This window comes from Glarea lozoyensis, assembly GCF_000409485.1.
Source record: "Glarea lozoyensis ATCC 20868 chromosome Unknown GLAREA3, whole genome shotgun sequence".
Taxonomy (NCBI): Eukaryota; Fungi; Ascomycota; class Leotiomycetes; order Helotiales; family Helotiaceae; genus Glarea; species Glarea lozoyensis.
This window is the reverse complement of record NW_007360998.1, coordinates 1,127,929-1,154,120: the sequence shown is the minus strand read 5'-3', so window position 1 is coordinate 1,154,120 and position 26,192 is coordinate 1,127,929. Positions and strand designations below refer to the sequence as shown.

At 46.7% G+C, this 26,192-nt stretch overlaps 8 protein-coding genes across 8 annotated transcripts; 5 read left to right on the top strand and 3 right to left on the bottom strand.

Annotated features, from left to right (window-relative positions):
- Positions 1 to 178: 178 nt before the first annotated feature.
- On the top strand, positions 179 to 6,907 carry GLAREA_00379 (P-loop containing nucleoside triphosphate hydrolase; the record flags this gene model as incomplete). The annotated part of the gene is made up of 2 exons (XM_008085137.1): positions 179 to 6,315; positions 6,373 to 6,907. 2 exons carry the CDS (start codon positions 179 to 181, stop codon positions 6,905 to 6,907), a joined length of 6,672 nt encoding a protein of 2,223 aa, XP_008083328.1.
- Positions 6,908 to 7,662: 755 nt separating this feature from the next.
- On the top strand, positions 7,663 to 9,727 carry GLAREA_00378 (Tudor/PWWP/MBT; the record flags this gene model as incomplete). The annotated part of the gene is made up of 6 exons (XM_008085136.1): positions 7,663 to 7,837; positions 7,913 to 8,402; positions 8,457 to 8,844; positions 8,891 to 9,095; positions 9,163 to 9,638; positions 9,686 to 9,727. The coding sequence occupies 6 exons, from the start codon at positions 7,663 to 7,665 to the stop codon at positions 9,725 to 9,727; spliced, it is 1,776 nt and encodes a 591-aa protein (XP_008083327.1).
- A 797-nt stretch (positions 9,728 to 10,524) lies between these two features.
- Positions 10,525 to 11,736, top strand: GLAREA_00377 (EPT/RTPC-like protein; the record flags this gene model as incomplete). Its single annotated transcript, XM_008085135.1, has 1 exon — positions 10,525 to 11,736. The coding sequence occupies one exon, from the start codon at positions 10,525 to 10,527 to the stop codon at positions 11,734 to 11,736; it is 1,212 nt and encodes a 403-aa protein (XP_008083326.1).
- A 109-nt stretch (positions 11,737 to 11,845) lies between these two features.
- Positions 11,846 to 12,900, bottom strand: GLAREA_00376 (uncharacterized protein; the record flags this gene model as incomplete). Its single annotated transcript, XM_008085134.1, has 2 exons — positions 11,846 to 12,620; positions 12,680 to 12,900. The coding sequence occupies 2 exons, from the start codon at positions 12,898 to 12,900 to the stop codon at positions 11,846 to 11,848; spliced, it is 996 nt and encodes a 331-aa protein (XP_008083325.1).
- A 1,363-nt stretch (positions 12,901 to 14,263) lies between these two features.
- GLAREA_00375 (alpha/beta-Hydrolase) lies at positions 14,264 to 16,626 on the bottom strand (the record flags this gene model as incomplete). Its single annotated transcript, XM_008085133.1, has 5 exons — positions 14,264 to 14,765; positions 15,170 to 15,195; positions 15,334 to 15,494; positions 15,547 to 16,370; positions 16,418 to 16,626. 5 exons carry the CDS (start codon positions 16,624 to 16,626, stop codon positions 14,264 to 14,266), a joined length of 1,722 nt encoding a protein of 573 aa, XP_008083324.1.
- Positions 16,627 to 17,557: 931 nt separating this feature from the next.
- Positions 17,558 to 19,202, top strand: GLAREA_00374 (alpha/beta-Hydrolase; the record flags this gene model as incomplete). The annotated part of the gene is made up of 2 exons (XM_008085132.1): positions 17,558 to 17,731; positions 17,781 to 19,202. 2 exons carry the CDS (start codon positions 17,558 to 17,560, stop codon positions 19,200 to 19,202), a joined length of 1,596 nt encoding a protein of 531 aa, XP_008083323.1.
- Positions 19,203 to 22,448: 3,246 nt separating this feature from the next.
- Positions 22,449 to 23,855, top strand: GLAREA_00373 (Protein kinase-like (PK-like); the record flags this gene model as incomplete). Its single annotated transcript, XM_008085131.1, has 4 exons — positions 22,449 to 22,696; positions 22,744 to 23,072; positions 23,127 to 23,600; positions 23,674 to 23,855. The coding sequence occupies 4 exons, from the start codon at positions 22,449 to 22,451 to the stop codon at positions 23,853 to 23,855; spliced, it is 1,233 nt and encodes a 410-aa protein (XP_008083322.1).
- A 741-nt stretch (positions 23,856 to 24,596) lies between these two features.
- On the bottom strand, positions 24,597 to 25,906 carry GLAREA_00372 (P-loop containing nucleoside triphosphate hydrolase; the record flags this gene model as incomplete). Its single annotated transcript, XM_008085130.1, has 4 exons — positions 24,597 to 24,761; positions 24,813 to 25,607; positions 25,656 to 25,734; positions 25,791 to 25,906. 4 exons carry the CDS (start codon positions 25,904 to 25,906, stop codon positions 24,597 to 24,599), a joined length of 1,155 nt encoding a protein of 384 aa, XP_008083321.1.
- Positions 25,907 to 26,192: the final 286 nt, after the last annotated feature.

Here is a 26,192-nt window from a genome sequence, read left to right as displayed (position 1 = left end):
GACCAGAGAACCACTCCTGGTTTTACCATCTTGCTCATCATTTTTTCTTGGTCCAATTCGTCTCCGATGACTTTACGAATTCTTTTCCGATAATAGTTTTTCTACTTCTTCCGCTCCAGAATATCTTGGCTAGATTCTATCCAAATTTCTAGGTCGCCACGTACAATCACCAGCCAAAATGACCGACCAACAGCGCGATGTTTCTCAGTACAAATACTCGGCGATGTCCAACCTGGTTCTCCAGGCGGACCGTCGGTTTGTTACTCGGCGCAACGATGAAGTAACTGGGGACCCAGAATCACTTGCTGGTAGGCTAAGCATCCGGGATATGGGATCGAGAAATGCGCGCGACAATGCGCCAAAGCAGAAGAAAAAGGCTTTGGGATTACCTGATGTAGAGAGGGGCGGTTTACAGGAAGGTCAAGATGTGTTGGAACGAGAACAACGCAAACGAAAGCGTGGGGAACCTGCGCAACTACGGGGAACTGGTATCCTGTCGGCATCTGACGCGCTGGTTGAAGGTATCGTGTATCGGCCACGAACATCTGCCACTCGAGCAACTTACGATCTTATCCTCACTACCGTCGCCAACAATCTAGGTGATGTTTCGCACGAAATCGTTCGAAGTGCTGCGGATGCTGTCTTGGAGTTTCTCAAGGACGATGACATGAAAGATTTCGATAAAAAGAAAGAAATAGATGATTTACTAGGCGCCACCATGACCCCCAAGGCATTTAATGAGCTAGTAAATTTGGGAAAGAAGATAACCGATTACGACGCACAAGATGAAGACGAGGTCATGGCAGATGGGGAAAATCGCGGTGAAGATGGGGCAGACATTGATGACCGCCAAGGTGTCGCTGTTGTCTTTGACGACAATTCTGAAGATGAAGATGGGGCAGAAATGATAAATGAAATACGCGATGAGTCGTCTGAAGATGAAGAAGATCGTGAAGACCGTCCTGGGGAAGAAGAGACTGCAACAGCGGGCGGTGCTGGCAAAGACAGGGCGGAAGAGAGTGATGAATCGGAGGCAGACGCGATGATTCTAGAAGCTGGGCCTCGTGAGAAAACAGACACCAAAGACAAGAAGAAGAATATTGTTCCAGCAAGAGATATTGACGCTTACTGGTTACAAAGGCAAATTGGCACAATTTATTCGGATGCACATATTCAACAAGTCAAGACACAGCAAGCCCTTCACATATTATCTGGTGCTCCGGAGGAGGAAGGCGGTGAAGAGAAGCCGTTACGAGAAATCGAAAACGACCTCGCCGAGCTTTTTGATTACGAAAATCACGAGCTCGTTCACAAACTCATCACCAACAGAGACAAAGTAGTATGGCTGACCCGTTTAGCGCGAGCTGAGGATGCGGAGGATAGGGGCGTGGTCGAGAGAAAGATAGCTTCGGAAGGCCTAAGATGGATCCTTGATGAGCTACGAGGAGTCATCTCCAGTGGAGATGGATCCAAGAAGCGCAAGCTAGAGATCAAAATGGACATAGATGTTCCCAGCGCACTGACGAATGGTGGCGCCAAGAAAGAAAATACAGGTGATGAAGGACTTGTTGGAGGTTTGCAACCAGGAAAGCTTATTAACCTGGAAAATCTTGTGTTTGATCAAGGCAATCACTTAATGACGAATCCCAAGGTCAAGCTCCCCGAAGGTTCAACCAAGCGTACCTTTAAGGGCTATGAGGAGATACATGTGCCACCCCCAAAGAAGCGCAACGACCCGAGTGATCGCGATATTCCCGTCTCAGAGATGCCAGAGTGGTCGCGAGTACCATTTAGCTCGGCAACAAAGCTAAACAAGATTCAATCCGCCTGTTTCCCTCAAGCTTTCCAAGACGACGGCAACATGCTGATATGTGCGCCCACTGGAAGTGGAAAGACGAATGTTGGAATGTTGGCTATTCTTCGTGAGATTGGCAAGAACCGGAATCCAGACACTGGTGACATAAATCTAGACGCATTCAAGATTGTCTATATCGCACCTTTAAAAGCTTTAGTTCAGGAGCAGGTCGGCAACTTCGGTGCCCGGCTGAAACCGTATGGCATTACTGTTTCTGAGCTGACTGGCGACCGACAGCTCACAAAACAGCAAATTGCTGATACCCAGATTATTGTCACAACGCCCGAGAAGTGGGATGTCATTACGAGAAAGGCAACGGATCTAAGCTATACCAATCTTGTACGACTAATCATCATTGATGAGATTCATCTGTTGCACGACGACCGTGGCCCTGTACTGGAGAGTATTGTCAGTCGAACGATTAGAAAAATGGAACAGACCGGCGATCCTGTCCGTCTAGTCGGTCTGTCTGCCACACTGCCCAACTATCGCGATGTTGCAAGCTTTTTGCGCGTTGATCCTCTGAAAGGTATGTTTCATTTTGATGGATCTTTCCGTCCCTGTCCGCTTCGCCAAGAATTCGTTGGGATCACGGAGAAGAAGGCGATCAAGCAACTCAAAACAATGAACGATGTAACCTACACGAAAGTCCTCGAGCATGTAGGGAAGAACAACCACCAGATGCTCATTTTTGTACACTCCCGCAAGGAGACGTCAAAAACTGCCAGATACATTCGAGACAAAGCGTTGGAAATGGAGACTATTGGCCAAATCTTGAGAAGCGATGCTGGTAGCAGAGAAGCACTGAATTCCGAAGCGGAAGCTGTGAATGACAGAGAGCTGAAAGACCTGCTGCCCTACGGTATCGGCATCCATCATGCAGGCATGAGTCGGCCAGATCGTACTTCCGTTGAAGATCTATTTAATGATGGAATGATACAAGTCCTCGTATGCACGGCTACACTTGCTTGGGGCGTCAATCTGCCTGCCCATACCGTCATAATCAAGGGTACACAAGTCTACTCCCCTGAGAAGGGCAGCTGGGTTGAGCTGAGCCCGCAAGACGTTCTTCAGATGCTGGGTCGAGCGGGTAGACCGCAGTACGACACTTATGGCGAAGGCATCATCATCACTACCCAAAGTGAGATGCAGTATTACCTGTCCCTTCTCAATCAACAACTGCCAATAGAGAGTCAATTTGTCAGTAAATTGGTCGACAACTTGAATGCCGAAGTCGTCCTTGGAAATGTCCGAAGTCGCGACGAAGGGGTTGAGTGGTTAGGCTACACCTATCTGTTTGTCCGCATGCTGCGTTCACCTGGCCTGTACAGTGTTGGTGCAGATTATGAAGGAGATAGTGCCCTAGAACAGAAGCGTGTAGACCTCATCCACTCAGCTGCTGTCGTTCTCGAGAAGTCAAACCTCATCAAGTACGACAAAAAGACTGGTAAACTACAATCCACAGAGCTCGGCCGCATCGCTTCGCACTACTATATTACACATAGCTCAATGTTGACCTACAACCACCACATTCAGCCTTCAATCACTCCCATTGAGCTTTTCCGCGTATTTGCTTTGAGCGACGAGTTCAAATACATTCCCGTTCGTCAAGACGAGAAGCTCGAGCTCGCTAAATTACTGGGACGCGTTCCCATTCCTGTGAAGGAAGGCATAGAGGAGCCTCATGCGAAGATCAACGTGCTTTTGCAAGCATACATTTCTCGCCTCAAGCTTGAGGGCCTTGCACTGATGGCAGATCTTGTTTACGTCACTCAATCCGCAGGCAGAATTCTCAGAGCAATTTTCGAGATCACTCTCAAAAAAGGCTGGTCTTCCGTTGCGAAGACGGCATTGGAGCTCTGTAAAATGGCGGAAAAGCGTATGTGGCCCACAATGACCCCTCTGAGACAATTCCAGAGCTGTCCGCGAGACATCGTGCAGAAAGCTGAGCGGATTGATGTACCATGGGCGAATTATTTCGATTTAGACCCTCCCCGTATGGGCGAGCTCCTCGGACTCCCTAAGGCTGGCAAGACTGTGTGTAATCTTGTGTCTAAATTTCCACGATTAGACGTGCAGGCTCAGGTTCAACCTATGACCAGATCAATGCTGAGGGTGGAGTTAACAATCACGCCTAGGTTCGAATGGGATGAAGATATTCATGGCTCGGCCGAAAGCTTCTGGATCATTGCGGAAGACTGTGACGGAGAAGACATTCTTTTCCATGACCAATTCATTCTCCGTAAAGACTTTGCCCAGTCTGAAGAAAACCAGCATGTCGTGGAGTTCACGGTGCCGATAACAGAACCTATGCCTCCCAACTACTTCGTTTCTGTCATCTCCGATAGATGGATGCACTCAGAAACCAAACTAGCCGTCTCATTTCAGAAACTGATTTTACCGGAGAAGTTCCCCCCGCATACGCCTCTACTTGACTTGCAACCATTACCGGTTGCGGCGTTGAAAAGCAACGACTTCAAATCTTTGTACCCTAATTGGGAGCGATTTAACAAGATTCAAACTCAGGCTTTCAACTCCTTATTTTCAACTGACGACAACGTCTTTATAGGGGCTCCAACAGGCAGCGGCAAGACTGTATGTGCCGAATTTGCACTCCTCCGCCACTGGAACAAACAAACCGCTGGCCGTGTAGTCTATATTGCTCCGTTTCAGGAGCTTGTTGACGCCAGGCTGGTAGATTGGCAACTTCGCTTCGCTGAACTTCGTGGAGGTAAAGAGATCGTGAAGCTAACTGGCGAAACCACTGCAGACCTCAAGCTACTTGAACGAGGTGATCTTGTCCTTGCTACGCCTTCGCAGTGGGACGTCTTGTCTCGCCAATGGCAACGACGAAAGAACATACAAAATGTTGAACTCTTCATCGCGGACGAGCTCCATATGCTTGGCGGACACTCAGGCTTTGTGTATGAGATCATTGTGTCGCGCATGAACTATATCCGATCGCAGACTGAACTTCCTCTTCGAATCATTGGTCTAAGTGTATCTCTCGCCAATGCCCGCGACATTGGTGAGTGGATTGACGCTAAAAAGCATAACATCTACAACTTCAGTCCCCATGTTCGATCTGTTCCTCTGGAGCTACACGTCCAATCATTCACCATCCCGCACTTCCCATCGTTGATGCTCGCTATGGCGAAGCCGACTTATCTCTCCATACTGCAAATGTCAGCAGACAAACCCGCCCTTGTCTTTGTCCCCAGTAGGAAGCAGGCTAGGGCCACTACTAGGGACTTACTAGCTGCTTGTGTCGCTAGTGACGACGAAGACCGCTTCCTGCACGCAGACGTTGATCAAATGAGACCTTTATTGGAGCGTATCGGAGAGGAGGCGCTGGCGGAAGCAGTCTCGCATGGCGTTGGATATTACCACGAGGCTTTGAGCGCAAGTGACAAGCGAATAGTTAAGCATCTATACAATAACGGTGCTATTCAGGTGTTGGTTGCCTCTCGCGATGTATGCTGGGAGTTGGATTGCGTTGCCCACCTGGTCGTCGTTATGGGCACTCAGTACTATGAAGGCCGAGAACATCGATATGTGGACTATCCATTGAGTGAGGTTTTGCAGATGTTTGGGAAGGCATCTCGCCCGCTCGAGGATAAGTTGGGCCGTGGCGTGCTGATGGTGCCGGCTGTGAAGCGCGAGTACTACAAGAAGTTCCTAAATGAGGCACTTCCTATTGAGAGTCACCTTCAAGCGTATCTGCATGATGCGTTCGTGTCCGAAATCAGCACTAAAATGATCGAATCTGCTGATGATGCGATCAACTGGACCACATTCACATACTTCTATCGTCGTCTTCTAGCAAATCCTAGTTACTACAGTTTGCTGGATGTGTCACATGAAGGTCTAAGCGCACATCTTTCAGAGCTGGTAGAAACAACCTTGAAAGAATTGGCAGAGTTCAAAATCATCGATTTAGATGAGGAAGACGATTCCGTTACACCACTCAACGCAGCCATGATTGCGGCCTACTACAATATCTCATATGTCACTATGCAAACCTTTCTGCTGTCGCTAAGTGGGAAGACTAAACTGAAAGGAATATTGGAGATAATCACCTCAGCCACGGAGTTTGAATCCATTCAGATCCGTAGGCATGAAGATAATCTTTTGCGACGGGTATATGATCGAGTGCCAGTCAAAATGGGACAGCCAAGTTATGATTCACCGCATTTCAAGGCCTTCGTTCTTCTCCAAGCTCACTTCTCGCGAATGCAGCTACCAATTGATTTGGCTAAAGACCAAGAAATCATCTTGACGAAAGTTATCAGCTTGCTAAGTGCCACTGTAGATATTTTGTCGTCAGATGGCCACATAAACGCCATGAACGCCATGGAGATGTCGCAGATGGTTGTGCAGGGCATGTGGGATCGCGATAGTCCGTTGAAGCAGATTCCCCATTTCACACCAGAAGTAATTGCTGCTGCAAACAAATCTGGGTATGTATCACTACCACAGCAATCTTATCAGATCACTAACCATCACTTCTATTATAGTGTCAAAGATATCTTTGAGTTCATGGAGGCTATGGATCCCTCTGAAAACCCGGATTACGAAGCTCTTGTAAAGCGTTTGAGCCTTTCTCAAACCCAGTTGGCGCAAGCTGCAGCCTTCACCAACAACAAATATCCGAATATTGAACTGGATTTCCAAGTTGAGGATCCAGAAAATATCACGGCTGGAGATCCTGCTTACTTGAAGGTCAAAATTGCGCGCGAGGTAGACGAAGACGATGAGGCTGGGGATGTTGATATGACAGTGCATGCGCCATTCTATCCCCAAAAGAAGATGGAAAACTGGTGGCTGGTAGTCGGCGAAGAAAGCTCCAAGACCCTCCTTGCAATAAAACGCATAACAATTGGAAAGTCTCTGAACGTGAGACTGGAGTACACGGTCCCCACGCCCGGAAAACATGAGCTGAAGCTGTACTTGATGAGTGACAGCTACGTGGGCGTCGATCAGGATCCGGAATTTACAGTGGACGTCGCAGAGGGCATGGACGAGGACGATGATGAGGAAGACGAAGAGTAGTCGAAACATGTTAGTTATCAGTTGTCAACATCAAATGTTCTGTATACTAGATTGGAATGCAGGAAACTTTCTATGGATCAAAGCCAGTTGGCCACTTCGATTAGGCTAGAGGTAACCAGGATGTGGCATTCCGTTGGGTTTCTGTGCTTGGCCCTCGAGTGATTTGGTGTTGCAGTGGCACGGCCAGGCAGGCACAGAGGAGAAAAGCGAATTGTGATTCGCTGCGGTAGAAGAAGAGTTGTTGTCAGTCACGCCTCACGCTCTCACCTCAGCTTTTGTTTTGGCGTTGTTTTGAGAACGGGCGATTTCTTCGTACCGAGTTGTTCGTCCTATTCGTCCTTTCTGTTTTTGTCTCCAGGAAACGAAGACCATTCAGTTTCGTTTCCTTTTCTCAGTTCAGAGATTTCTTTTTACCTTTCCTTTCCGTGTCGCGTTCAGCACACTCAAGGCGTCGCTGATTCACCTGTTCGTGCCCACGAGGACTTCCCAACCTTCAACCGGCTACGTCCGTGCACGTGACCGTGGAAGCCCGCTAAATCTGCGCGAGCCTTTTGAAAGTCTGAGGGAAGGAACCCATTTCATAATTCCATCACATCAACACCTCCACCTCATAACAGCTGCTTCATCAAGCTCGTTATCCCAACTGCAACACATCTATCTGCCATTCATCAAGGCTGGTCTGACGCGTCTTGGGCAATTGCGAGTCTGTTATTTTTAACAAAATCATATTGCCCAAACATCTTCGCGACGACATCATGTCGGACGCTAATCCCGCCACCTCCCCAGCACCAACTGGCTCCGAAGCTGTTGCTGCTGGTTCTGATGCGACCGTGGCAAAGCGGAGTACAGACATGAATGGCACAAGTGCCAATGACACTTTGGTCGAATCTAGCAAGGAAGTCGCGCCTGAAATTGTCGCGAAAGTCGAGGGTATGCTTATTTGTACTTTTTGTGTGGTTTTCCTCAATCTTTTAATATTTGCTAACGTGTTATTCTCGCGTTCAGCTTTAGAAGACAAGCCTACAAACGGCGAGCTGGTTGTCGCGCAGGACGTGCCTGTTGATGAGCCAGCGATGGCGAACAATGATGACGCCGGAAAGAAGGAGGATGTAAAAGAAAACGATGCTGCACCATCTGCGTCAGATGCGACAGAGGGTCCTCTGACTACGCCAGCTTCTGCGAGCAAGGGAAAGGGTAGACGTAAATCTGGAGGGGTTCCTGAGCACAAAAGCAAGAAGCTATCTAAAAAGCCTTCTAAGGCCCGGCTAAGCAACGTCGACGCAAAGCCTGGCGACTATTTCTTTATCAGACTGAAGGGGTATCCTCTCTGGCCCGGGATAGTCGTCGATGAATCTATGCTTCCACCACTCATGTGCAAAAGTCGGCCCGTAGCAGCCATGAGACCAGACGGCTCGTATCTGGAAGGGTATGAGGATGGAGGACCAAAATCGAAGTTCCGCAGCTTCCCCGTTATGTACCTGTTTACCAACGAGTTGTAAGTCACTTATCCTGGCCACCAAAGTAGCAACACTAATTTTGTCATCTGCAGTTCTTGGATTCCACATTACGATCTAGTCGAGATGCATGATGATGCCCTTCAAGAAATTAAACCGAACATGCGTAAAGATCTCCACGAGGCATACCTGATTGGACGTGAGCGCAAAGATTTGGACTATTTCAAGAACATCCTAACCACACATCTCGAAAGCAAGGCCGAGGAGGAGTCGCAGAAAGAGGCCGCTAAGGCTGCGAAGGAAGCCGCAAAGGAAGCCAAAAAGTCGAAGAAGCCGCGTATGTCAAATGCCAAGGTGGTAGAGGACGACGAAGATATCGAAATGGCAGACGCTGCAGTAGAGCCCGAATCCGAAGAGGCCGAGGGTGTCGCAATCGCCAAACCCAAAAGTAAAAAGCGCAAAAACCCAGATGGGGAGACCGAGGTAAGAAAAACGCGTGAGATGTTTAACGTTTGCTCATCCACCGTAGAACCCAGCACAACCCGAATCTGTTAAGAAGCCACGGCCCACAATCAAGCTCAATACACCGAAGACTGCCAATGGCACCTCGACCCCAAAGTCAGCCAAAGACTCATCAGCTCCGAAATCCGCAAAGGCGAAGGGTAAGAAAGCGGCCAAGGATGCGCCCGCATCGCCTGCCCCAAAGAAACCAGAACTTTCTGCGGAAGAGAAGCGTGCGACTAAACAGGCAAGCTACTCTTTCAGTCTCAATTTGTATGTCACTAATTCAACTACAGAAAGAAATCTTGTTTCTCCGCCATAAGCTTCAAAAGGGTCTCCTAACTCGTGATCAAGAGCCGAAAGCGGACGAAATGAAGCAGATGTCTGAATTCGTCACCAAGCTGGAAGGCTACTCTGACCTCGAAGTGAGCATTATCAGAGCAACGAAGATCAATAAAGTATTGAAGGCCATTCTCAAATTGACCTCTATTCCAAAAGAGGAGGAGTTTCAGTTCAAACCAAGATCACAGTCCTTGCTCGATAAGTGGAATAAGTTACTCGCAAGCGAAACGGAGACACCAGTTGCATCGGGCGTGAACGGCGCCAAATCGGATGAGAAACCCGAATTGGAGGAAGCCAAAGTCGAGCCAAGTCAACCGACAAATGGAACGAAGGAGTCCACCGAAGAAAAAGACGAAGCACCAGCAGCTGTTGAAACCGCGATCGCTTCGGTAGATGCAACCCATATTGAATCGCCCAAGGAGGAGTCACACAAGGTATGAAATCGGCTATGCCATATTCATTAATTCTAATGCAGCCTTAGGAGAAGACACCTGAGCCGGCAGCTGTCGAGTCTACTGCTTGAACGTGATCTAGCATTCAGTGGCACTCAGCCAATGCATGAGGGCATAACATTCAATCTATATCTTTGATCCGACAGGACGAGGCGTCGTTCTGTCGTCTTGCTAGGTTCGCTCATTCTCCCAATAAATTTCCAAACGAAGCAAGAGCCTGTGAAGGTCACCTTGCTTCACGAAATCTGCTTTGCGATTTCGTATGTAACACTACAGAAGCAGGGACATTATCTGCTCCATCCGGGGCTAATCGGCTGCGTTGGGGCCCATTATTGTACAAATTCTTTTTCCGTTGCACGAGGAATGAGAATGAAAAGCGTGGAGGACTGGACGAAAAGGAGCGCTTGTTGGTTTGGTTGTCTTGACGTTCGTTTTTGGTATTAAGGGATGGGCAAAAGCTCTTCAATGCGCCCCGGGTAACGAATGATTCAGCAGGGAGCAGTATCATGCTATATTGTTTGGTTAGATTCTTCAATATAACTTAATCCGAACCTACAGTAGAGTGGTACTCTGGGGAGACACTAATCCAGCTAATGTGGGCCGAAAAGCGGGTGGGCGGTGAGATACTGCCGCCATTAAATCTGCAATCCGTACAAAATAATGTGCAATAAAGGCGCAAGTACTTTGATATTTTTCTGTGCAATAATCCTGTAGATGATTTTGCCAATCCGTTGAACACAGGCGCTCATATTCAAGTCAACTGGTCACTACCTCAAAGCATATGTTTTAGTTTTCTCTGGGCTAATAAACAACGTATGGGACTGTGCTTTATTCGAGTAGCAGAATCCCCTCAAAAAGTTACGAAGCCATGTCCACTCCCAATATCGAGTTTCTACGGTTCACTACCCACAAAGCTTTCACACATCGTCTGGTCCTCTCAACGCTCACTGGCCGTCCGGTCCATATTTCCCAAATCCGCTCCTCCTCCCCCACGAACCCTGGTCTCGCGCCTCACGAGATTTCCTTCCTGCGTCTACTGGATTCCATAACTAATGGCTCTTCCTTTCAGATATCCTACACAGGTACCACCCTGACCTACATTCCTGGTCTCATAACCGGCAACGTCGGCGGCGCATCCGATGTTGTCAAATGCGTACTGCCAGAAACGAACCGCCGCGGAATAAGCTGGTTTCTCCTGCCATTATGTGTGCTTGCGCCGTTCTCGAAAGCGCCGGTCAATGTGCGATTTGAGGGCGAAGGCGTGATTACGAGCGCGACGGACACGGGGGATATCAGTGTCGATACGATGCGCACGGCGATACTACCATTATACGAACAATTCGGCATTCTAGGTGCGAAAATGGAACTGCGAGTTCTTCAGCGGAGTTGCGCTGGGCCGGGAGGGAAGGGAGGTGGAGGGGTCGTGGAATTGAGATTTGGCGCTCAAGTCAGGTTACCGAAGACGTTACATATGAATCGAAGTCCTGGTCGCGTGAAGAGGATTAGAGGCGTGGCTTATAGTACGGGAGTCAGTGCTAGCAATAATGCGAGGATGATACATGCCGCTCGAGGGGTGTTGAATGCTTTGGTCGCGGATATACATGTCGCGGCGCAATACGACCAGGCGCCTTTGGTGTCGAGTGGAGATAAATCGAATCCAAGCGGGAAGAAGAGGACGGGTGTGGGTTTCGGACTCAGTCTGATTGCGGAAAGCAGTGCTGCGGGTGTCATATATTCTGCAGACGTTGCGGCGCCCAGTGAGGGTGGTGTCACGCCTGAAGATTTGGGAAAGAAAGCTGCATGGCAGTTACTTGAGTGTATTCAGCAAGGCGGTTGTATTACGAGAATAGGGTGTGGGACGGTGTTAATGTTAATGGCTATGGGGAGTGAGGATGTGGGAAGGTTGCGACTAGGTCGAGACGTGGTTGGAACAGAAGATGTGATTACTTTAGGGAGGGACCTGAAAAAATTCGGTGGGAGTAGCTGGGGAATGAGAGATTGTGAAGACGATGAAACAGGAGATATTATCGTTAGTGTTAAAGGAATAGGAGTGGGGAATGTAGGAAGAAAAATAGCTTGATAAAAAGCAATCATTTACATCCCGAATTTCAGAGAAGCTCACACTTGTTTCAATACTTAATTTACAGTTCAGGCTGGGTATATCTATCATACAATCATCAATTACGGCATCAGCGCCCCGCTGGCATCTCTGTTCGAAGCAAAATCATCGACCTCGCCGCTCGAAATCCAACATTTTGCCAGGCAGACTCGGTAGCCTCGCCATTCATTATTCCATAGTCCCGCCAATGCATTCTGATAACCTGTAGTATATGTAAATCTGCGATAATGGCTCTGCCGGACCAAAAGGTATCCAAACCACCCCCACTGTGTTCCCTAGGCGGAGGTTCTGCGAGTAGTGCTGCCCGGTCACTATCTCCTCCAGTATTTGGTTCTCGCCCGTTCAAGCTCGGGGGTTCTCGATTCCTCATAGTCCCAAGCTCAATGTCCCCATTCTCGGCAACGGAATCCCTAACCACGCCTCTCTCCTCAGCATCGAGATCCTGAATCTCCGCCCTCGGAACTGTCGATCGATTCGCTGCGGAATTTGGAGATGTGTAGGCTTTCAATACGGTTCCTAGCCTATCCTTTTCCATCACTACTGCCAGCATAAAACATTGCAAAGCTAGGACCAGAACATCCAGCAGTAACAGATGGGTCTTCGAGGTTGGCCCTTTCTGGCCTATTAGGTCTATTATAATTCCACCATGGAGGTAACCCCTCATTGACTCGCCGGCTTCGGGGCGAGAGGTGAAGAGGTGTAGGAGCATGCATATCAGGTTCGGGCCTAGTATCACATAAACCCAGGGTCGATGTGTAGGAGCTACGCCTGGGACGGCGGCGGGCTTGGGTGTAAGGAATATCAATTGCATGAAACTTCGAAGTAGGAGTCTAAAGAATGAACAGCTGTGGGACCCGTCAGTTTTAGCTCTCTGCTAGGTTGAGACATAAAGGCGGCTCCATACTCCATATAATACAATACACAAAGTTCCATGTATATAAGCATATCCGAATGCTTGATCAGATCATCTATGAATTCCACCTTCTTCGTAATTTGCGCCTGGAAGCGCTTTTGTGCTGGTGAGAGGACATTCCGAGGCCGTGTCGATTGCGCGCTTTCTCCCAAGGTGTTCGAGGGGTTGGAGGGCAGGGCCGCTGCTGGTGTTGGAGTCGAGTCATTGTTCATGCTCGCTGGCGCTCATCGATGGAAAGTGAAGAGCTGCTGTAAGATCATTTCTCACATGGTTCGTGTTGAACGCGGACAGATCATGGGCGCGACAATGATCTGTGGGGATGAAGTGGTGGATATTGATAATCGCATGTTGTGATGGCAAGTCAAGTACCTGAATGGTTCGGAGGCCATGACGGCAATATCGGGCCGCTCAGTTCCCTCGCCCGGTTAGTCCTAATCGAGACTCAGAAACATCGAAACCGAACTCAATAATTTTGCAAAGATATTGCTACTTCACAATTTATTTTTACTGCAATTCTCTTTTCTAGTATAAGACGACAGCAGTTCTGACACGAAAAGGGTTTCGTAGATTAACCCTCGTTTGAAATAATTTTACTTATCGTCCTTCCGAAGGCAGAAATATTGTATACTAAATACAAGATCTTGTCAGAAAAAGCGTCTTTGACGCCAAATTTTTCTTTTGAGACATTAGCGTCTCCAGCTATACTGAACCCATTTTAGCTGCAAGATTTCGTTTACACACAATCATTTGTTACAAAATATTCTGTCGTTCAGGTCTATAAATGACTTAGTGGCTAGCTTGTACAACACATATTTTGATTAGAACCGAGTTCGAATTATACCACACATACACTCTTTATAGATTTGAGTTTATTACCTCACTTATATTTTGATTCCCAAAACTTGGGAGTTACCCTCTTTGGATATCGACCAATTACGAAGTGTTACAGCGCTCTTTCACCTCTCGAAGAGTACTTATGTAGGTTCATATAAATTGGAAAAAGAAGAGCGTGCGTTTTACATAACTTCCTTGTCTGATTGAACCTTGGACAACTATCAGAGTTTCATTGGATTCTCGGCTTCTCAAGAGGAGATATTAGTATCCAGATAAGAAAGATGAGACCACGAGCTATGGTTTAGTATTTAGTTTCGGATACTTCTTCAGCTTCACCAACGAGACAAAGCTATCTTAAGGTAAAGTAAATTGCACAAAACGTTTTATTGTCTAACATCAGACTATAGGTCTAAGTTAAGGAGTGGTTAGAAAGAGTTCCGTCACTCGTTCGAACGGTGACTGGCAGCAGCTGAAGATGGCGAGGTCTAAATTTTCTCGAAGATTTTTGGAACAAGTATCAAACGGGCTTACGCGCCTGTTTTTAAAGTTGAAATTACTCTATCATAGATTAAGTTGCTCATTAAATTTGCCTTCCATATACCACCGTCGATATCTCACCCGGGAAGCTCCTAACTGACAATCCTAGCAGATCCTACTAGGTAGCTCAGAAGTACAATAAAGACCCACAGTTTTTGTCTCTATATTATTCCGTTACCTCGTGAACCGTACAGGCCAGCACGTTTACAATGCCATAACAAACCCAAGAAAGCCTGCTCCTGCGGCTGCGGCAATACCAATAGCTTTCCCAGTCTCCATAGCGCCTGCTTTGCTCGTACTTGTGCTCGCGGATGTACTTGCTGTTCCGGTTGCCATCCCCGTAACAGAATCCGCTGTGGTATCTGTTTGAGGCATAGTAGGTCTGGGTTTGGGTTTAGGTGCACCTTTCAAAATCTCGAGGTCGTCCCCAGTCCCGGTTGGTAGTGGCGCCGTTAAGAGTGCGTTTGCTTCCGATGCCACGCTACTTATAAGACTGAAGGCCTGGCCGGTTGGGAGATTGCTAAAGAAACTAGCTGGCACAGAGCCTTCTCCAAGCGCCGATGTGATAGATGGTAGGTATTGCGAGAGGGACATAAGACCAGCCGGGTTCCTTGCAATGTCAGAAAGGGCGCTTTGAAACCCTGGCTCGTCTGGCAGAGATTCCAGGTACGATTCTACAGCTACAGCGGCGGATGCGGCAGATTCTCTACAGCCATGTCAGTGCGATGCGACCACATGAGAAAGGGAGGTCTTGCTCTGGAGTTGCGGCGTGAGAAAGCGTCACCAAGCAGCTCACAAGTGTATGAATAGTAGTGAAACGCATGTTGACGTTGAGTGATAGCGAAGGAAAGGAGTCAAGTCATCTCAAGCCATGAAACTGATGGATATATGTGCTATTGAAAGTAAGACCAAACAAAAATGTCAACAGACAGGCAAATCTCGCTTGATTGCCTTTTTTAGGTCGTCAAAATGTAAAACTGAGACTTGTTACTTTCTATGGTAACCATAGCATTCCACATGTCAGCGGAATGGATCAACTACAAAGACTTTACTGAGCTTTGCCTATGAAGGTAGTATAGCCAGGGAGACTTCTAATCTTCTTGCGCTTACTTGAGCGATTCGGTCGTAATTTGTATCTGTAAAGCCAGGTAACTTGGTCACGACGGATCGCATAGCCGCGACTTAGCCTTGTTGCTGTAATCCTTACGGTGAATGTAATCGTAGAAACGAAAGCGCTCAACACCTTCGTGCTAGGAAAAGGGCTTATTTCAAACCTTCTTGCCCGCTCGCAGGAGATCTGAGACTTTCGGTGGTAGGACCAAGGTACTCCGATCATTCCTCTTATAGAAATCAACGATTATCATAGCAGTTTTCTCTGGGAGGTCTTCATGCAGGAAATGACCGGCTTCCGGGAGTACCTGCAACGAATACTTGCCTATATAACCTTTGTCAATTTTGCAAATGAATTATTGGGAATGGCAAAGTACCTTGCATTTGTCCAATCGTAAGTTCTGTATCAAGTCGGTCTGTTCCCGCAAGAATTAGGAGCTTTCCCCCACGAGCTTCGAGGAACTTTTTGCTGAGACCAACAAACCACCCTTCCCAGAACGGCTGCGTCGCAGCAAGATCGGTCTTCCAGACCCATGGTCTCGGGATATTCTCTTCCTTGTAACAGAGAAGTGCAGGCACACTTGTGCGAGCTGAGAGCGAGTTTCTAATAGTTCGTGATCTGATATGCCAGTCTATGCCCGACTCCAAGGACGCAAAGCCAAGCGGCCGTGTGGATAGGTACGTTTGCATACTTTGCAAAGCGTCTATGGCAGATCCTTCTACCACGTCAAGCACAGCATATCCCAAGACTGCATTGCCCAGCTTGCCGCTCTTTGCAACATCCGTCACCACGGCCCCGCCAAGAGAATGGCCTATGAGCAACAAAGGGGGTAGGTCTTGCCAACCCATTCTGACTTTTGTCTCTTGGATCACCCTCAATAGATCAGCAGAGAGAGTGTCGAGACTTAGATCCATAGTTTCTGGTTCTGGTTTCATGGTTGTTGAGCCGTGACCTCGCGCATCAATAGAAAGAATGCCCGCCATCGGTAAACGCTTCCGAATCTCTGCAGTTAATACTGCGAATGAAAGACCAGAGGAACCTGCACCATGATGAGTGATGAATAAGGGTGATGTACCCACAGGCGAGGTAAGATACGCATGATGCGTGGTCGTGCAATTACCCTCCACGGATTCGAGGAATAGCTCACGCTCGAAGTACGTAGTCCACGGAATCTGGTCTAAAGATCTCTTGTTTGGGGGCCTGAAGAACGTTAATCAGAGGCTCCATCCAGTACTGTCAGAACGAACCCTTGAGGTCTTGCAAATAGTCGCTGGTCTGAAGATGGAATCACTGTGCCGGTCGAAGAAGCAGATGATGCCGAAGAGGAGTCATCGTCGTTCGGTAGACCCGTGTCAAAGTTGTCCGTCTCTTCATCCTCATCGGCTTCGTTGAATATTGGCGGTGGGGGGAAGCTTGACAACTTCGATTTGGCCCATTGCCTCTGTAGGTCACTCATTCTCGGGTTGGTGTTGATACTGTCCCGACGAAAATCGATCCAGAATTGAAAAGCGGGAAGTGCTCGTCAATATTGATCGTACGAATATTCGAGATACTATGTCTTCGGCCTTGAATTCTGGGCCGGATCTCCAGAATCAGTTCTTGAAGAAAGCTCAAGATGAAGTTATTCACAGACCACCAACCAACGGTTGTCGAGGCGCTGCGGCTGCGATTGTATTTTACACGTGCTTCTCGCTTATCACCAGGAGCTTGCCCCGACAGAGAACTTTGTGCCCAGGCGGGGAAGAAGCTTGGGCCACGCAGCCAGAAGCAGAATGCAGAAGCAGGGAAATGGCAATTCTCCGTGGTGATCATTCCAGTTTGTCAATCAAGATGAGTATCTATTATTTGGATCCCGGCTTGGGTGTGCCTAGGTATTTATCATCGACAGACTTTCCATACCTATTTATTCTCGCTACAAACGCCTACTCCGCACATTACATTGACAGAGCACAGCATTCAGTGCATTTGCCCTTCTTTCATGCACGGCCGCCTTTCACCAGGCTCGTTGCGGCGAGAATGATGTCACTGATGAAAATGGCGGACGGGGCTGGCCTAGAGCTTCACGGACAATTTGGTAGCTCGATACACAACGCAACCATTGCATCTTTACGATTGGGTGCCACTGATCAATCCCAAGTGCGCAGTCGTAATTTCAATCGGTGATCATGCCAACTAGTATGATAGACTAGTCCTTTATCCAACCCTGCATGCACTTGCTACCAACATTTGCTGCTCCAAGCTTCATCATCGCCTTCTCCTCTCCCCTCTTCTCACGTCCTCTGGAGATATAAATCAACACCGCGCTCAGAGCGTCACGGTAACAATAAAGTGTTATTACTCCCGCATTTCGACTCGCAAGTAGCTGCTGGTTAGCATAAATCGCCATAATGGTGTCTCTTTGGGGCAAGAACGACGATGAGCAGGCAGACGAGGTGGTATCGAACAATGGTGGTTCCAGCACCCACCGTGAAGCACACCCTCGGCCTTCCTCAGTCGATGAGCGTACGAGACTGCTTCCTCCACCAAGTCGCGAAGGCTATTTGAGCCCGGATGACCCTGCTGTGAGTTCTGTTCGTACAGTCCACCAAACCTATCTAATCTAGTAAATAGGTCTCGCCTTACAACTTATGGTCTGTGAGGTTTACACGCTACTTTACCGTTCTCTTCGCTATTATCAATTTCCTTTGGTGGACCTTACTCTTGGTCTCAATATTCGTCAGCCCACCTGGCTTGCACTCCCGCGGCTCAGGCTTCTTCGATTTCTCCTATAGTACTTTGTCGATGGGCCTCCTATTGCTGGTGTTGCTATTCTTCTCCACGCCATCAACCGCTTCACAGATCACGGCCTTGGTCATTGCGGTTATCCTGCTGATTGACATGATTATCATCTTGGCTGTCCCAAAAATCCGCATGGAGGAAGGCTGGGTAGGAATTGCTAGTTGCGTTTGGGCGCTTCTCGTGTCGCTATGGGCCATCTCAACCGAGAGGCTCGTTACTTGGGGCAAGCGTGAGGAGGAAGAACGACTTACTGGTCGGGAAGAGAGCCGACGCACCCTCCGAGAGTGGTGTTCAGTTCTTACTGCAACCATTATCTTAGTTGTGATCGCAGTCGTTGCAGTCCTTCTGTCCGCGACTCTGATCCTCCGGGCTCGTGATGCGTCGCTTGCAGCACCTGGAGAACGTTACTTTGTTGACGGCGACAAATATCAGATCCACATATTTTGCGAAGGCAATACCACTACCGATTCGAAGGGAAAGAAGTCGCCTACAGTACTCTTCGAGGCAGGTTACGGACCATTCGCTGGTGGCATGAACATTATAGCTGAGAATGCGCTTGCGAATGGAAGCATTAGCCGATACTGTTATGCCGATCGTCCTGGACTAGGCTGGTCCGACAACGCTCCATCACCATTCTCAGCTGGCAACGCGGCAGTTGTCTTATCTGAAGCATTAGCACGCGCTGGTGAAAACGGTCCATGGATCCTAGCTAGTCAAGGCATTGGCAGTATCTACAGCCGAGTCTTTTCGTCTCGCAACGGACGCGATGTTAAGGGTCTACTTTTGATCGATCCACTCCACGAGGATCTTTTATACAAGATTGCATCGCCTGGTCGAGGATTCCTACTCTGGGCTTGGGGCATCATCTCACCCCTCGGTCTTGATCGAAACCTTGCCGCTATCCTCAAAGGACGAACCAGGGAAGACCGCGTTTATGGCCGTTCTGCTTACCAGGGAGGAAAGTTCATCAAGAACAAGCTTCAGGAATCATTGGTCGCTGACAGCTTAACCAAAAACGAAGTCAGCAGTGCTCGACACATTCAGATCCAGAAGACTCCATTGTCGATCATCAGTTCTGGCATAAATGTGCGCAAGGACAGTCATTGGGAAAAGAAGCAACGTGATCTTACTCATTTGACCAAAAATCTTGTTAGCTGGGATATTGTTAACAAAGCACCTTCTGAGGTGTGGCAGACGTTCGAGGGAAGACAGATGATTGAGAAAAGATTGAAGGAACTCGTTAAGGGTGCTTAAGCGAAGAGGGCATTAACTGGTATCGGGTTGGGTAAATGAATTTCTGGAGATGCGGACATATGAAAAACAGTACATACGTTTAATTTGCATTTGAGCTTGGAGCTGGTCAGCATGGGATTACAAATATGGGGTTCATGCAGTAGTAAATAATAAGTGCAATACCAATCTCTACTATCAACACACTTATACTGAGTTACAACATCGATTCTGAAATCTAGCCTCGACTTGAGACAGGATGAAGGCACTAACCGCTGGACAGTTTTACTGAAATCTTAACTTGATATGATAGGAGAAGCACGTTTGAGAATTGGCAATCTGGCGGTCTGCCTGACCGGACTGATATGCATGATCCATGGAATATAGCAAGTATCAATCGACACAGTCATGAGGGTGAGGTGATTCTTTGAGCGCAACGACACTTACATTGCAATCTGAGACTACAAACATTTTCAATCAAGAAAACTGAACTGGCCTCCTAGAGCTGTTTTGGTTTTAAGTTGTTAGTGAGCTTACGGATAAAGACCGTGTCAAATCCATTTCTGTTCGGGATCTAAGCTGCCCGCTATGGAGAATAAAACCCCATTATACATCTCCCAGGTGTTTCTGAAAGAGAACTCTTTTGAATTGAAGACATTTCCTAGTTTATAGACTTTCATCTTGGGGCACGATCAGAGTGACAAGTCGAAGCTCTTTCTATCTATACACAAGATTCTCTTTCAAATGTGAGGCTTCTTGAACACTTTAGTAACTAATAGTGTTTGGTGTGATATGGCTATGCATATGAAGCTTCCTGGCGGCGGACAAGATATACGTCAGTAACACTCCAAAGGTCTTGAGCGCTTTTGATCCGAGAGATCTCGGAACAAATCGAGGACTGTCTCATTGAGCAGAGATGAAACTGCAAGCGTACGATGTTGTGCCATTTCAATCGATGAAATAACGTATTTGGATTGCTGAGTATTTTGTGCACAGGAAACCTTCTTTGCGAGTAGATAACCTCGCGGTAGACAAAATAAGTGGTAGTCGAAACATAGTGTTTCTTCGAATAAGTTAATGAAATATTGTATATTTCGTAGATCAATTTAGGACATTATGAGATATTCCATTCATTGTTTTAAGTAAATAAGAATTCTAACGTTCTATTCGAAGCCGACTTGTTTTTTAAACTAACATTAGTAGGTAGGTGACTGACACTTATTTTAGGGCTCTACTAAATCTAAACCGCCTTTTTGATAATTCTCAATCGTTACATGACAAATAACAATATCGATTAACTACTCCATATAAGGACTCTTAGAATCCTAATAGAAGTATAGATAGTTATCTTAATTACTTTACGTATATTTAAAACTTAGGTAAGTAGTAAAAGTTGGTACTTACTACGAGGCAATAAATTATAGAAACGCTATAGTCGATCTAAATCTAATTATATTTAACGATATAACAGTAAGATTTCGATAATAAATAGAATAAAGGTAGATATTTGTCGATAAAGGCTGTTTTATATAAAAGTTGTATATAAACTTACCAAAAATCAGGTGACGATTGAGAATTATCAAAAAGCGATTTAGATTTAGCTGATCCCTTATTTTGTCCTTCGCGAGATAACTTCATTAAGCGAGTTTGTCTTGAAGTCCCTTACGAAGATAGTTAGGCATACATCTACTCAACATAGCTACATAACAAGTCCCTTTATGTTATAATTCCTCTTTAATGAGCACTTTAAGTTTTATATAATATGTATGAAGGTGAATCAAGATTCTTTAAGAGAAAAGGCAGTCTGAAACAGTCTGCAAGTTCCCCATATAATACGAGTAATTTTAAGCGTAGATCTATACTACGTCAACCCAAGTGCTTATCTAAATATAAACTTGATGTAAAACAAAACTCCTCCCCGGTATCAAGCCATCTATTAATCTAGAGATAGTTCTACGGAAAACAAACAAAGACACAATTCAGTCTCGACAGGCTCCAGCAAGCGTGGCAGCGTTGGAAAGGCTAGTCAAAGTTCATGTTCTTCTGTCGTCTTTGTAGCTCGTCGCTTGCCCATCAGGGTAAAAATGGAAAGTTCTGGTATCCTTCGAGCCTACGATCCTGGCGCTAACAAACCATTCTCTGTCTGCACGATTGTAGTGTGACTGATGGCTCGGATTTCCATTTCTGGATCTATAAAATCATTAGGTGACTGCAGCAATGCGAAGAGCGTCTTTGGGGGATACACACTTGATATTTACTTGTTTGATCTGTCCAACTTTCTGTTGGAATTGAGTTGATTAGCTCCTGTAAGGGTGGAGACAAGGATATGATAGATTGTTTTCAAGTACCTCTTCAACTTCTCTTCCAGCTGCACAATTCTCTGTAATTACTCTCAAGTAGGGACTTGGTAAGTCCCTCTTATCATATCCAATCCACACGATTACAGTTTGAATCGGAGAATCGACGACACGAGACATTTGTGTGAGGGGTGAAAAGGATGATAAGAACGATATAAGATATGCAATTGTGAAATGTGTGGTAAAACAAGTACTTGAGGTTGATGATAGCAACCAAATAGGGAAGGACATTCTTTCAAGTCTACTTAAACCTTCCCTCAATTTTGTCTCCAACGTGTTTTGGGACATCATAGTGATCAAGTGCGTAAGAATTGGTGGGTAGAATTCAAGTCTTTGAGTGACACTGCTACGATGTTGCAAGCTATTCTGAGAGTGGCCAAAACATTCACAATATCTGAATCATGAAACATACCTTGCCAATATAGAACCCAAAGAATTTGCAATGTTCTCTTTGAGCGAAACTGGTGTCAACCTGGGAGTGTGTGAGACTTTCATGAAGCACAGGCCATAGAACCTCTTAATTCAATCAACAGGACACCGAGAAAGTCTCTAATGAATGCTTGGCTGTGAATTGATAAACCATAAGCAAAGAACAGCACTGACAGCATTGCCCGGATTTCGGCAAGCAGCTGCTGCCTAGATAGACGAGATTTGAATAAAAGTGCACCCTGGCGTGTCCACATCGGATGGTTGTTGATTCTGAGCGTTTGCATCATGTTTCGAAGGAAGATCAAAGGAGCCTTCCCGAAGGCTTCGTGGAGGGCTTTCACGATAAAGCCATCCCAGAAACGTTGATAAATGTGCCTGATCCTTTGTTCTCTTTTTTGAATTTCAACTGATAATGAGCGTATGCCTGCTAAAGCAGAAGCTCCATCCGCCAACTTTTAAATAGACTCTTGTGTTCTTCATCACTATGTCGTCTCCTACGAAAAGCATCGGGTGCGACGTGACCAAGGCGCCATCACCGCCTATGAACTTCCCAGTATCAGGCTTTCCTATTATTCCTGACGGACAGCGCTGGGAGGAAGAAAACTACGAGCTCTTTAAACCGGGTTATTACTATCCAGTAAATATTGGCGATGTTCTTGTATCTAAGTACCAAATTGTTGGTAAACTGGGTTGGGGAAGTACCTCTACTGTCTGGCTAGCCCGCGACCTTGAGTAAGTCATCCCTTGAAGAGAAATGGCAAGCTAAAAAAAAGCGACAGAGCACATCAGTATGTGACTTTAAAGATATACGCTCAAAATGAGGAGATAGTAAACGAATTTGGAATCTATCAGTACTTGGAAAGAATCGCATCCAAATCGACATACCCTGGTAGACAAAATGTCCGAACCGCCATCGGCACCTTCGTCATTCCACGGCCAGGAGGCGATCATGAATGTCTTGTACAGCCGGCAACTTGGGAGAGCTGGCGCGATCTTTTATATCGGATTCCGAGCGGAGTCTTCAACGAGGAACTTCTCAAATTATCGCTCAAGCAACTTCTCCTCGCACTAGACTTTCTTCATAGCGAGTGCAAGATTATCCATACAGGTGGGATAGAAAAATCTTGCCCGTAAAGAGCAGTATTTACTGATTTAAATTCAGACAGCAAGGGTGACAATATGCTCCACAGCATATTTGACCAAACACTTCTGACTGATTTCGCTGCCGCCGAGATGGAAGGGCCTAGTCCTCGCAAGATAGTCGACGGGGTTCCTATCTATGCTTCTAGGCGCTTTGGATTTCCTAAAGCGCTTGGGCCTGTGGTACTAGGTGATTTCCGCTCGGCTGTGAAGGGCGAAGAGAAAAGGAACCACAATGCCGGACCTGATATTTACAGGGCGCCCGAGGTGATAATCAAAGCCGATTGGAGTTATCCAGTTGACATTTGGAATGTTGGCGTATTGATCTGGGACCTGTTTGAGGGTAAACATTTGTTTTGCAATCTTAATGAGGAAAATGGGGTGTTGGATTACTCGACTGGCACCCATTTGGCAGAAATTATTGGTGCTCTGGGACCTCCGCCGCTTGATCTTCTGGAAAGAGGGATAAGAAGCGACGAGTGGTTCCATAAGGATGGTGAGTTCGTACCGTTTCCCTGCTTGTTTCTGTAATCTTTCGACTTTATAAGCTGATGAACCATTTTCCTTAGGAACATGGAAAGCTGAAATAGAAATTCCTGAAGACGCAAGCTTAGATAAATTGGAGGTCCGCTATGTCGAGGGAGAACACAAAACGCAGTTTATGCATTTTGTAAGGTGCATGCTTCAGTGGCGTCCAGAAGACAGGAAGACCGCGAAGGAATTACTTCAACACCCGTGGCTCAATCTATAGAAGTGTATTTATCTGTCGAAGGGCGTTCTGTACTGAAAATATGACGCCTGGTCGTGTTTCAATCTGCAGCGGAGTTTTATACGCGGTATTAGGCTCGCAGTGGACAAAATAGTGGCAGTCGAAGCACAATAATTCTTCGAGGAAGTTGATATAAGGTTGTATGTTTCGTCAATTGAATGGTCAAAATATCGTATATTGTAGCTACGCCTTGTAGTAAGTAAGATGGTTCAGACTTTGGTTACCTGGTGCTATCCAACGCGAGAGGGATAGAGAAGATGAGGATTCCCATAAAATTGAAGATTAGTTCTTAATAAACCTGATAACATGGCTGCCACCCCTACTCAAAAGGGTTTCCCATTTCCCGTGGTCTGCAATCTAGAGGACAACGAAGAGCGGCGACGAGGAAAGAAGGATGGCTCAACCGAGACGAAAGGATATATTTTAACTTATTAGACTCTGTCCTGCCGGCCGTTTCTGAGATTTGCTCGAAATAAAGTAAACGTAAATCCTCTAAAATGGTTGCCTTCAGCGACAGCAAACAAAACAGCGTGTGTGTATACGACAGTGGCTTGATTTGTGGTATTTGGATTCATATTTTCGTCAAGTATATAACAAATCATACTGGGAGCTTCGAAACGCCATTTGGTGGCTTCACATATCTCTTACCTTGCCGAAACGCCCCATCCATACGCCTTATGCTATGCAAACATGTAACCGTCTCTTATATCCTCGCGATATGGCTCAAGCTCCGGCTAAGATATTTGAGATCCGTAGTGAAAGATCCAGGATTGTGAGGTGCTCATCCGAGCCATCTACCAGGCGCTTGTCAACCTCCGAAAAGACGAGTGTGATTTTGTTCTTCTGAACGTCAGGAATCAAGTCATTGTAAAGTACAGATTGGTACAACTGTGAAAAAGTCAGATGTAGGCTAATATCACTCATAAGGCGAAAACTTACCTGAGTAACAACTTGCGTCGCACTCCAACCATCTGCTACCATGTCCGTGACTGTGTTTGAGACAGCTTCATATACTAGGCCCTTGGACTTCGGCTGCATAGCTTTAAAGAGTTTTTCAATCGTCTCTTCTGGAATAACACCAGCTATGTCTTCAATGCTCTTCACTGTGACAATTTTCCCATTGCTGTCGTCGTCGATATCCATGCTATCCTCGTCTTTATCCTGGATGCCAACGGCACCCACCAGTCTCGCGGCACTCTGCAAAAATGTAATGGCTTTCCGCAAGTCTCCTTCACTACACCTAATCAAAGTATCCACAGCTCCATCCTCCATCTTCACCCCTTCCTTCTGTGCAATCTCCTCAACTCGCTTGACGGCATTTCCCTGGTCCAGACTCTTAAATCTAAATTTCGAACATCTACTGGCCAGAGGATCGATAATTCTTGTCACGTAATTGCAAATCAAGCAGAATCGTGTAATTTTACTGTATGTCTCCATCGTTCGCCTGAGGGCACTCTGCGCGTCTTGCGTCATACTGTCTGCCTCATCGAGGATGATAATCTTGTATGGTGGACACGGGTAAAGCTTTCGATAGGCAGCGGTAGGCTGGGATAGCTGCATTCGTGCAAAGTCTTTCACTTTCTCGCGCACGATGGAGATACCGCGTTCGTCGGAGGCATTGAGTTCAAGGACACGGGTTTTTATTAATTCGGGGCCGTAGAGTTCTTTGGCTAAAGCCAGAATCGTAGAAGTCTTTCCCGTGCCCGGCGGACCATAGAAGAGCATATGCGGAAGCTGTAAAAATGTTAATCAATTGTTTGCGCCAGGGCGAGGGTGGTGTACATTGGAAGATTGGAGGGTTCTCTGAAGCACTGTGATGGTGTGATCTTGAGCTGTAACATCGCTGAGGTTCTTTGGACGGCTGAGAGATGTTAGAAGTAGTTTCTAGAAGTGCTTCGAGACGATGTGGCCGCGTACTATTTCTCAACCCATGGCTGAAGTCGATTTGTTTCCTTGACAGGTGCAGCCTTCGAGCTTGAGCCATTCGTAGCTGCGGCATCTTTGCGAGCCTTCAGATCAAAGAATCCTGCCATAATCGGAGTTAGGATAAAATAAGGTCGATTGGAAACCTATTCAGTGATTTTTCGTCTCTGAGTCGATGTTGAATTTCTGGAGAGACGCGACTTGAGGCGCGACTTTCGCCAAGACCGTGGAAGACAGGGATTCGTGTAAAGTACTTTCCATCATCCTTCTTTTCCTAATCTCTTCACCCATCATCTTTCTTGACACATTATTGATAAATCTTGAATCCATCCATGACCATGGTTTGTGGCCTCATCTTCCCATCATCAAATTCTCACCCAGTTCCATTGACTATAA